This window comes from Schistocerca americana, chromosome 3 (assembly GCF_021461395.2).
Source record: "Schistocerca americana isolate TAMUIC-IGC-003095 chromosome 3, iqSchAmer2.1, whole genome shotgun sequence".
Classification (NCBI taxonomy): Eukaryota; Metazoa; Arthropoda; class Insecta; order Orthoptera; family Acrididae; genus Schistocerca; species Schistocerca americana.
Genome location: NC_060121.1, coordinates 708,142,253 through 708,154,506, shown reverse-complemented (window position 1 = coordinate 708,154,506; position 12,254 = coordinate 708,142,253). Strand labels below are relative to the sequence as shown.

Below are 12,254 nucleotides of genomic sequence, written 5' to 3'. Positions count from 1 at the left end.
TATTTCTTATTCGCAGATGATCAAATTATCATTTATGGAAATGAAGACAACCTCCAAAGGACTTACACTATGTGATCAAAAGTATCCGGACACCCCCAAAAACATAGATTTTGTGCATTGTGCTGCCACCTACTATCAGGTTCTCCATGTCAGCGACCTCAGTAGTCATTAGACATCATGAGAGAGCAGAATGGTGTGCTCCGCGGAACTCAGGGACTTCGAACGTGGTCAAGTGACTGGGCGTTACTTTTGTCATACGTCTGCACGCGAGATTTCCACACTCCTAAACATCCCTAGGTCCACTGTTTCCGATGTGATAGTGAAGCGGAAACTTGAAGGGACTCATACAGCACAAAAAAATGCAGGCTGACTTCGACCGTTGACTGACAGAGACCTCCGACAGTTGAAGAGGGTCGTAATGTGTAGTAGGCAGACATCTATCTAGACCATCACACAGGCATTCCAGACTGCACCAGGATCGACTGCAAGTATTATGGCAGTTAGGCAGGAGGTGAGAAAACTTGGATTTCATGGTCGAGCGGCTGCTGATAAGCCACACATCATGCCAGTAAATGCCAAACGACGCCTAGCTTGGTGTAAGGAGTGTGAATATTGGACGATTGAACAGTATAAAAAGGTTGTGTGGAGTGACGGATCACGGTACACAATGTAGCGATCCGATGGCAGGGTGTGGATATGGCGAATTCCTGGTGAACGTCATCTGCCAGCGTGTGTAGTGCCAACAGTAAAATTCTGAGGCGGTGATGTTATCGTGTGGTCGGGTTTTTCATTGAGCAGGCTTCCACCCCTCGTTGTTTTGCGTGGCTCTACCACATCACAGGCCTACATTGATGTTTTAAGCACCTTCTTGCTTCGCACTATTGAAGAGCAATTCGTGGATGGCGATTGCATCTTTCAACACGATCGAGCACCTGTTCATAATGCACGGCCTGTGGTGGAGTGGCTACACGACAGTAACATCCCTGTAATGGACTGGCCTGCACAGAGTCCAGATCTGAATCCTATAGAACACCTTTGGGATGCTTTGGAGCGCCGACTTCGTACCAGGACTCACCTCTCCTCAGTGCAGCACTCCTTGAAGAATGGGCCGTCATTCCCTAAGAAACCTTCCAGCATCTGATTGAACGTATGCTGGCGAGAGTGGAAGCTGTCATCAAGGCTAAGGGTGGTCCAACACTATACTCGTTTTGCATTGCAGCATTACCGATGGAGGGCGCCACCAACTTGTAAGCCGGCCGGGTTGGCCGTGAGGTTCTAGGCGCTACAGTCTGGAACCGCGTGACCGCTACGGTCGCAAGTTCGAATCCTGCCTCGAGCATGGATGTGTGTGATGTCCTTAGGTTAGTTAGGTTTAAGAAGTTCTAAGTTCTAGGGGACTGATGACCGTAGAAGTTAAGTCTCATAGTGCTCAGAGCCATTTGAACCATTTTTGAACCAACTTATAAGTCATTTTCAGCCAGGTGTCCGGATACTATTGATCACATAGTTTATATGCTGGATTATAGCGTGTAAGAATACGATGTGAAAATATCAATACAGAATATGTAAATACTGACTTTCAAAGGTTCCGGTAGAAAAGATTTGCGTCGATGATCAGTCAACAGAAAATGTGTATCGCTTTAACTACCACTGATGTAACACAAAATGTGACTAAAATTACGACACCAAATATAAACCGCGTTTTAAAGAGTAAGACCAAAAAGAACACATTGCTGAAAGTGTACTAGGCAATAGCAGTGCCAACAGTATTCGATGATCATGAAAGCTGCGCCTCTTTTCAAAAGGAAAAACAACAAATAAACAAGTAGCTAATGGAAAATTTATACCCTACCAGTCAAGTACAGGGATGAAAATGTAAAATAAATGCCTCGTACGCAAGTACTGATGATAGAATATAGCGCTACAGATCAAAATGGGAAACAATTTTGAGGTAATGTAAGATGAGATTATCTACATAAGTTATAGAATTCTACCCAGTAGATGACATAAGACGATTCCTTTTTCACGTGCTCGGTGTCATAACATGACTATTGGCGTATCATAAAATGTCTCCCAAAGTGTTTCATTATTACAGAATAAGATCTGCGCGTTAAGAATCACAAACTCTGCTATCTTAAACTATTGTAAATAGTTTTTTACGCTGCCTACAACACTCCACAGTGAACCAGTATTAGTAGGAGATATAGTTTCTGTACAAAATTAATTAACTGGGCTGAAACGAAATGAAGTATTAGGATCGATGTGGGTGAAATGAATGAAGCTGCAACAACATCAAATAATACTCTCGATTATACGTCCACCGTAGCATTACCTAACAAACGCCTGATTTTATAAAATGTTTTAGGTTACCCTACCGAAGTGTAACTAGCGAACAGCTGTCGCGATCCGTTAAGTCTCACAGTGGGAAGTTGAAACCGTGCATATGATAATCGTTTGCTACAAGACATGTACAGAATGAAACGTAACAAACATTTCAGGAATATCCTAGAAATTTATGCTCGTAATGCAGTTTAACGTTTCTCTTACATTTGCAGGAAGAAAGAAATCTTTGGTAATAAAAAGCGACAACAGAGTGTGGACGAAGCCATAGAATACTTCGACAATATGGCCTCCTATGTGGACGAACTGCGGAAGTTGCAGAGAGAGCTCAGAGTGATGATCAGGTATGTACAATCAAAACTATTTACCTTCTGAGGAACTAGAAAACATTACCACCTAGTCGTATTGTTTGATGCAAAAACCAAACAGATTTTTACTTTCGGACTAAGTATACATTTTTATTCCTTAAATATCAACGTACCATCAGTTGCTTAAAAATGAACGCAAGGTAGCCATATCCAAATGAGCACAGAATTTCAAATTCATTAAAATGAAGGTACATTTAAAACACCGTCATGTATTTGTGTAAAGTCCTGTGCCCACCAGCAAACAAACTTCTGAAGTCGCTTATAAATACTACTTCTGGAAGTTGTTGCACGTGAATACACTCACAGAAACTCAACTTCCACAACTTTTGTTAACTTGCAGAAATAGCATCCGTAAGTTAGTGAAAACTGTTTCTTACATCTTGCTGCAAGTACTTGTGGAACTTGTTACTTGCTGGGAGTTTTCCTCAAACTAGCGGAATTTTTGTGTGTTCAATACAAGTATGAAAAAGTCAGTGCCGAAAAGGACAATAGCGCTAAGACAGATGGACTAAAACAAATGTACCATTGGAATTCCTAAATACTCGTATATACACAACCGATGAGCCAAACATCTGTTTAATAGCGTGTTGTTCCACTTTTCAAACGCAGTACAACAGAGATTCTGCTTAGTATTGGTTCTACAAGTCCTTGATAGGATTCCAGAGGTATGTGGCATCAGATGTCTACGCACAGGTCAAGCAATTCCCGCAAATTACGGGATGGTGGTTAACGGGCACGTAACTGGCGTCCTGTGGGTACAGATCAGGCACATTTGCCGGCTAAGACATTGATGTGAGTTCACTGTAATGCCACTCAAACCACTGTATGTACGCGTAGTTCACTGCTGTCACGAGACCTTCGATTGCCTCCACAGAACCCATGGACGCCCACCTCAGTGTACCCTGTAGCATAATCCTGTTCTCACCGGCCTGCATCTGTGGCGGGCGCATGTTTCGTGCAGTCATTCACCTGGATGACGGCTTGTAAAGACCCAGTCATCGACCTGGAGTGACAAGAAATGCGGTTCAATCGACAGGTGAAACAAATTGTCCTTTGTCAAAACCGCTTATATCACTGGATTTCTACATTTGCTGCCCTACTTCGCTATAATGTCTGCCCATTCGACTCTGATCCATTTACATTCTTTCCTTACTGCGTCACATCACCAGGAGTCATTCAGCCTCGCGGTGGGCAGTGGTCATAATGTTTAGGCTCATCAGTGTAATTGGCTACAGCAACAAAGGAAGTGAAAAATGAATTACGATTACTTCATTTCACCTGAAGGGAAGTATAAGGAAGGATCAAAAAGTTACTGTTTGAGGGCGTTGCTGCAGTGCATATGCAAAGTGACACAACTCTAATTGGGTGTATAAGCACCAACATGTACGCAAGGGATTAGTGTGCCATTAGCGTCTTTCTGACATGCGTGTGGTAAATTCAGACACGTGAACAATGGCGATGTCAGTAACATATGTTTCCAAATGGGACCAACATGCTGCTGTTCTTTTCTTGCCTGCTCGAGGACAAATACAGGTAGACACTCATCGGAGAATGAGTAATGTGTGCCGGCCGCTGTGGCCGAGCGGTTCTAGGCGCTTCGGTCTGGAACCGCGCTGCTGCTACTGTCGCACGTTCGAATCCTGCTGCGGGCATGGATGTGTGTGATGTCCTTAGGTTAGTTAGGTTTAAGTAGTTCTAAGTCTAGGGAACTGATGACCTCAGATGTAAAGTCCCATAGCCATTTGAACCACTTTTTTGAGGAATGTGTATGGGACAGCTTGTCCGTCGATGACCACCATTGTGGAATGGTGCGCCAAGTTTTGTGCTGGTCGCGATTCGACACTAGACCCGGGCGATCTGAGAAGTCAGCCTCATCCATTACAAACAACAACAATGGGAGACACTCGAGCACCCGCCTTGTAGGTCTGATCTCTCCTTGTGCGATTATCACGCCTTCAGTCCGTTAAATACACCTTGAAACGTCGACGATTCCCGTCGGACGAGGATGTGCAGCAGGCAATTACAAACTTGTTCATGCAGCAGGACATCAAACAGGTATCTTCAACCTGGTGCATCGTGGGGATGACTGCACCAATACTCGTGGTGATTTTGCGTCATTGGCACACAAACTTTTTTGATCGCCTCTTATAGCATGGTCGTCTCTTGGTGATACAACTTGCCACCTTCTTTGGATCCTGTTTTCGAATATGTGATTATACAAGAGACAGACAATAAAGGCTCGAAAATAACAACGACATTCTCAGAAAGTTTTTGCCTGGGCGAAATCCTCTGACATTATTTCATTCAATAATGGTTCTTGATAGCATAAATCGTAAGCCACTGTATCAGCTTCTTCACTGAAACATTTATTTTTGCTTTAACTTTGTTTTTTGGTTCAAACGGCTCAAATGGCTCTGAACACTATGTGACTTAACTTCTGAGGTCATCAGTCCACTAGAACTTAGAACTACGTAAACCTAACTAACGTAAGGACATCACACACATCCATGCCCGAGGCAGGATTCAAACCTGCGACCGTAGCGGTCACTCGGTTCCGGACTGTAGCGCCTAGAACTGCTCCGCCTCCACGGCCGGCCTTTGTTTTTTCGTTACGATTTTTCTTCAGTAGTAAGAAAGCGCCGCCACAGTGGCGGCTTCTCTATTTTTAACCATGGCACTGTAAACGTCCACTTCCCTATCTCATGGCGCAACCTTAGAGGAAAAACTTCTGCAAGTACTTGCAGAAATCAACTTGCTGAAGCAACTTGTAGAAGTAAACTTGTGCAGGTTTCTGTTTTAACATAAACACCTCGGCAAGTTCTTGCAGTAGTTACGTGTTAGAGGACACACGGCTTAACGTATGTTGAGTGGCCACAAGGCACAGGAGGGTTTGTTCCATTTCAATATGTAATGTGAATGACGTCCAAACATTGCGGCTAGATAGCGTTAGAAGTGCAAGTATAGACACAACATCTAAGTCCATATGGGTATGTACTGTAACAGCAGCATGTGCCGAGATAAAATTCTTTCAGCGTGGGACGATAATTGGTGCGAGAAGCATATTGAAGATTATTCATTTATTTAGCATATGGCTATCATCAAGTTACACAAGGAAGCATTTTTTACTTTAAAATACATATATAGATATTTATCAAGTAGAAAAGAATGTCATGACTATTGGTTGATTAAATTTACATTATTTACAAAGCACAGAAAGTAAAAGGATTATCTCTAACTGCCGAATATACACAACTGATGTCTTAGTTGCAAACAGAAACTCCTCTGGATCGCCAGGAAAAGATCAATTTGGGCAAGTACGTATGATGTGCTGAACAGTTTGTCGTTCTGCAGCGTAGTCACAGCTGGGAGATGTTGTTAATCCCCATTTGTACATTGAGTCAGTACATCTTCCACTATCTGTCCTTACGCTATTGAGTGCAGACCAGATCTTTCAATGCTTTTCAGACCCTGGTGGCCTGATCGAGATGGGGAAACTGAAATTTTTTCTCTGGCTGTGAAGTATGCGAGTTGGAGAGGAGTAGTTGTCAAGTTTCCACTGATCAAGTGCTAGAAAGCAGAAATAGCCAGTGTCTTCATTTAGTGCTGGAAGTAGAAAGGACATTTTCGCTGTAAGTCCAGCATCAGAGAGTTCCTCCAGCCAGTCTAGCCAACAGCTCTGTCTGTGAAGGAGTAACAGGATAGCACACTATCACCTAAATGCAGAGAAGTACCCTACAACCAATTTACAAGTGAACCAATTCTGGGAGAGACTCTTTCTTTTGGGTCATCAGTCTGACTGGCTTGATGCGGTCCGCCATGAATCCCTCTCAAGTGCCAACCACTTCCCTCAGAGAAGCACTTGCAACCTATGTCCTTGATTATTTGCTGGATGTATTCCAATGTCTGTCTTCCTCTACAGATTTTGCCCTCTATAGCTTCCTCTAGTACCACGGAAGTCATTCCCTCATGTCTTAACATGATGTCCTATAATCCTGTCCCTTCTCCTTGCCAGTGTTTTCCACATACTTCATTTCTCTCCGATTCTGCACAGAACTTCAGACCTAATTTTCAACTTCCGTCTGTAGCACCACATCTCAAATGGTTCGGTTCTCTTCTGTTCCGATTTTCCCACAGTCCATGTTGCACTACCATACAATGCTGTACTCCAATGCTTTATATTCTCAGAAATTTCTTCCTCAAATTAAGGTCTATGTTTGATGCAAGTAGAGTTCTCTTGGAAAGGAATGCCCTTTTTGCCACTGCTAGTCTGCCTTTGATGTCCTCCTTGTTCCGTCTGTCATTGGTTAATTTTACTGCCTAGGTAGTAGAACTCCTTCACTTTCTCTACTTCGTGACACTCAATCCTGATGTTAAGTTTCTTGGTAATCTCATTTCTGGTACTTCTCAGTACTTTCGTCTTTCTTTAAGCTGTTCGAAATCCTTATTCTACGCTCATGAGGCTGCTCATTCCATACAGAACATCACATAAATCTTCTTCACTTTCACTCAGGATAGCAATGTCATCAGCGAATAGAAACATTGATTTCCTTTCATCTTGAATTTTAATTCCAATCCTGAACCTTTCTTCTATTTCCGGCATTGCTTCTTCAATGTATAGATTGACAGTACAGGCGAAAGACTATTTCCCTGTCTTATACCTTTTTTAATCCGAGCACTTCGTTCTTGGTCATCCATTCTTATTGTTCGCTCTTGGCTCTTGTACATATTGTATACTACCCGTCTCTCCCTATAGCTTAACTCTATTTTCCTCAGAATTTTGAACATCTTGCACCATTCTACATTATCGAACGCTTTCTCCAGCCCGACAAATCCTATAAATGTTTCCTGATTTTTCATTAGCCTTGCTTTCACTATCAACTGCAATGTCAGAATTGCCTCTCTGGTGCCTTCACCTTTTCTAAAACCAAACTGATCGTCATCTAGCACATCCTCAATTTTTTTTCCATTCTTCTGTATATTATTCTTGTCAGCAGCTTGGATGCATGAGCTGTTAAGCTGATTGTGCGATAATTCTTGCACTTGTCAGCTCTTGCAGTCTTCGGAATGGTGTGGATGATATTTTTCCAAAAGTCAGATGGTATGTCGCCAGACTCAAACATGCTATACGCCAAAGTGAATAGTGTATTTGTTGCCACTTCCCCAAATGATTTTAGACATTCTGAGGGAATGTCATCTATTCCTTCTGCCTTATTTGATCTTAAAAGTCCTCCAAAGCTATCTCAAATTTTTATTCTAATACAGGATCCCCTATATCTTCTATTCGATTCCTATTTCTTCTTCTGTCACATCAGACAAATCTTCCCCCTCATATAGGCTTTCAATGTATTCTTTCCACCTATCCGTTCACTCCTCTGTATTTAACAGTGAAATTCTCGTTGCACTCTTAATGTTACAACCCCTGTTTTTAGTGTGAGTGAAGACTGTCTTGTCTTTCCTGTATGCTGAGTTTGTCTTTCCGACAATCATTTCTTTTTCGATTTCTTCACATGTTTCATGCAGCCATTTTGTCTTAGCTTCCTATTTATTTCATTCCTCAGTGACTTGTATTCCTGAATTCCTGAGTTTCGCAGAACATTCTTGTACTTCCTCCTTTCGTCGATCAACTGAAGTATTTCTTCTGTTGTCCATTGTTTGTTTGTAGTTACCCTCTTTGTACCTATGTTTTTCTTTCCAACTTCTGTGATGGCCCTTTTTAGAGATGTCCATTTCTCTTCAGCTGTACTGCCTATTGAGCTATTCCTTATTTCTGTATCTATAGCCTTAGAGAACTTCAACTGTATCTCGTCATTCCTTAGTACTTCCGTATCCCACTCCGTTGCATATTGGTCCTTCCTGACTACTGTCATAAACTTCAGTCTACTCTTCATAACTACCACATTGTGACCTGAGTCTGTAACTGCACCTGGGTACGCCTTACAATCCAATATCTGATTTCGGAATCTCTGTCTCACCGTGATGTAATCTAACTGAAATCTTCCAGTATCATCCGGCCTTTTCCAAGCATACCTCCTCGTCTGTGAATCTTGAACAGAGTATTCGCTATTACTAGCTGAAATTTATTACAGAACTCATTTATTCTTTCTCCTCTCTCATTCCTTATCCCAAGCCCACACTCTCCTCTAACCTTTTCTTCTACTCCTTCCCCTCCCACTACATGCTAGTCCCCTGTGACTAGTAGATTTTCATCTTCCTGTACGTATCGTAATACCCTTTCAATATCCTCATGTACTTTCTCTATCTCTTCATCTTCATCTTGAGATGTAGGCATATATTCCTGAACTATCATTGTCGGTGTTAGTTTACTGTCGATTCTAATAAGAACAATCCTATCATTGAACGGTTCAAGTGACACACTCTCCCACCTACCTTCCTGTTCCTAATGAATACTACTCCTGCTACGCTGCTTTTGGCTGCTGTTAAAATTAGTCTATACTCATCTGACCAGAAATCCTTGTCTTCTTTCCATTTCACTTCACTGGCCCCTACTGTACTAGATTCATCCAGTGCATTTTCCTTTTCGCAATTTCAAGTTTCCCTATCACTTTCAAGATTCTGACATTCCACGCCCCGACTCTCAGAACTTCATCCTTTCGCTGATCATTCAGTCTTTTTCTCGTAGTCACTTCCCCCTCATCAGTCCCCTTCCGGAGATCCGACTGGGGTACTATTCCCGAATCATTTGCCAATAGAGAGACCATCATAACACTTTTTCAACTACAGGCCACATGTCCTGTGGATACACACTTTTTTTTGGTCATGAGTCTTTTAACTGGTTTGATGCGGCCCGCCCCGAATTCCTCTCTTGTGCTAACCTCTTCAACTCAAAGTAGCACTTGCAGCCTATGTGCTCAATTATTTGTTGAATGTCTTCCAATCACTGCCTTCCTTTACAGTTTTTTCCCTCTACAACTCCCTCTAGTACCATGGAAGTCATTCCCTTATGTCTTAACAGATGTCCTATCATCCTGTCTTTTCTCCTTATCAGCGTTTTCCACGTATTCGTTTCCTCTTCGATTCTGCGCAAAACCTCCTCATTCGTTACCTTATCTGTCCACCTAATTTTCAACATTCGTCTATAGCACCACATATCAAATGCTTCGATTCTCTTCTGTTCCCTTTTTCCCACAGCCCATGTTTCACTACCATACAATGCTGTACTGCAGTCGTAAATTCTCAGAAATTTCTCCCTCAAATTAAAGCCGATATTTGATATTAGTAGACTTCTTTTGGCCTGGAATGCCCTTTTTGCCATTGCTAGTCTGCTTCTGATGTCCTCCTTGCTCCGTTCGTCGCTGGTTACTTCACTGTCTAGGTAGCAGAATTCCTTAACTTCATCTACTTCGTGACCTTCGATCCTGATGTTAAGTTTCTCGCTGTTCTCATTTCTACTACTTCCCATTACCTTCGTCTTTCTTTGATTTACTCTCAATCCATACTTCGTACTCTTTAGACTGTTCATTCCCTTGAGCAGAGCATGTAATTCTTCCTCACTTTCACTCAGGATAGCAATGTCATCAGCGAATAGTATCATCGGTATCCTTTCACATTGAATTTTAATTCCACTCTTGAACCTTTCTTTTATTTCCAACATTGTTTCCTAGATGACTTACACCCTTTTTAATCCGACGTCTTCGTTCTTGGTCGTCCTTATTATTCCCTCTTGGCTCTTGTACATTTTGTATACTATCTGTGTCTCCCTATAGCTTACCCATACTTTTTACAGAATTTCGAACATCTTGCACCATTTTACATTGTCGAACGCTTTTCGCAGGTCGACAAATCCTATGAACGTTAGTCTTACTTCCATTATTAACCGCAATCTCCGAATTGCCTCTCCCGTGCCTTTACCTTTCCTAAAGCCAAACTGATCGTCGTCTAGCGCATCCTCAATTTCCTTTTCCATTCTTCTTTATGTTTTTTTGTTAGCAATTTGGATTCATGAGCTATTACGCTAATTTTGCGATAATTCTCGCACTTGTCAGCTCTTGCCGTCTTCGGAATTGTGTGGATGACGCTTTTCCGAAAGTCAGATGGTATGTCGGCAGACTCATACATTCTACACACCAACGTGAATAGTCGTTTTGTTACCACTTACTCCAATGATTTTAGAAATTATGATAGAATGGTTTCTATCCCTTCTGCCCTATTTGATCTTAAGTTTTCCAAAGCTCTTTTAAATTCTGATTCTAATTCTGGATGCCCTATTTCCTCTAAATCAGGGGTCTCCAAACTATTTTGTCCCCAGGCCACATTGACTGCTCCGCGAAGTCACAAGGGCCAAGATCTACCTAGTGGGATTAAAGCACCCTAGCTAAAGGAAAGATGAAATCGCAAAAATCTAAGGTTCTGGGAACAGCTAGCACTGAAACGAACTACTATTTTTATTTAATTACATAATTTTGATTGGTGGACGTACCTGACCGAAATTCTGGAGTATTTTATTCTGGCGAATTTCACCTACAAGAAAGTATGTCACTGCACATTCTTCACGAAAGCGTCCTGCAAAGTTAACGAAATCTCAAAATCATTGTTAGCAACACTATTACTGCAAGACGTAACAGAGGTAGAGTATGTCAACGCATTGTTATTTCAAGCGCTGCAACAATAAGTTTAGTTATGTAGTCTTGTAGCGAGTAGCACAGCCGATGTCGCGGTGTATTGGTCGCGATAGGCCTTGAAACTCAATTGTTGGCAGTGTAGGTACCACCTCAAATATTTGGCGGGCCGGATACCGGGGATGTCCGGCCTTGCCGGCCCTCGCGGGCCCGTTTCGGCCCGCGGGCCGTAGTTCGGAGACCCCTGCAGTAAATGGACTCCTGTTGCTTCTTCTTTCACATTAGAGAAATCTTCCCCTCATAGAGGCTTTTAGTGTATTCTTTCCACCTATCCGCTCTCTCTTTTGCATTTAATAGTGTAATTCCCGTTGCACTCTGAATGTTATCCCCCTTGCTTTTAATGTCGCCGAAGTTTGTTTTGACTTTCTGGTATGCTAAATTTGCCTTTCCGACAGTCATTTCTTTTTCGATGCCTTCACATTTTTGCTGGAGCCATTTCGTCTTAGCTTCACTGCACTTCTTGTTTATTTCATTCCTCAGCGACTTGTATTCCCGGAACATTTGTACTTTCTCCTTCCATCGATCAGTTGAAGTATTTCCTCTATTATCCATGGTTTCTTTTCAGTGACCTACTTTGTACCTATGTTTCCCTTCCCAAATTATGTGATGGCCCTTTTTAGAGATGCCCATTGCTCTTCAACTGTACTGCCTGCTGAGCTATTCCTTAATTGCTGTAGCTACAGCCTTAGAGGACTTCAAACGTGTCTCGTCATTCCTTAGTACTTCCGTATCCCAGTTCTTTGCGTACTGATTCTTCCTGACTAATGTCTTAAACTTCAGCCTACTCTTCATCACTACTATATTGTGACCTGAGTCTATATCTGCTCCTGGGGACGCCTTACAATCCAGTATCTGATTTCGGAATTTCTGTCTGGCCATGAAATCCTCCCGCATCACGCGGTCTTTTCCA

At 42.2% G+C, this 12,254-nt stretch overlaps 1 protein-coding gene across 1 annotated transcript in view; it reads left to right on the top strand.

Annotated features, from left to right (window-relative positions):
- LOC124607395 (receptor-type guanylate cyclase gcy-19) overlaps window positions 1-12,254 on the top strand; it is a 444,813-nt gene that overhangs the window by 274,640 nt on the left and 157,919 nt on the right. The window contains exon 6 of the mRNA XM_047139717.1: window positions 2,556-2,684. Coding sequence (XP_046995673.1) covers window positions 2,556-2,684 — 129 coding nt within the window. The remainder of the gene's footprint in view (window positions 1-2,555; window positions 2,685-12,254) is intronic.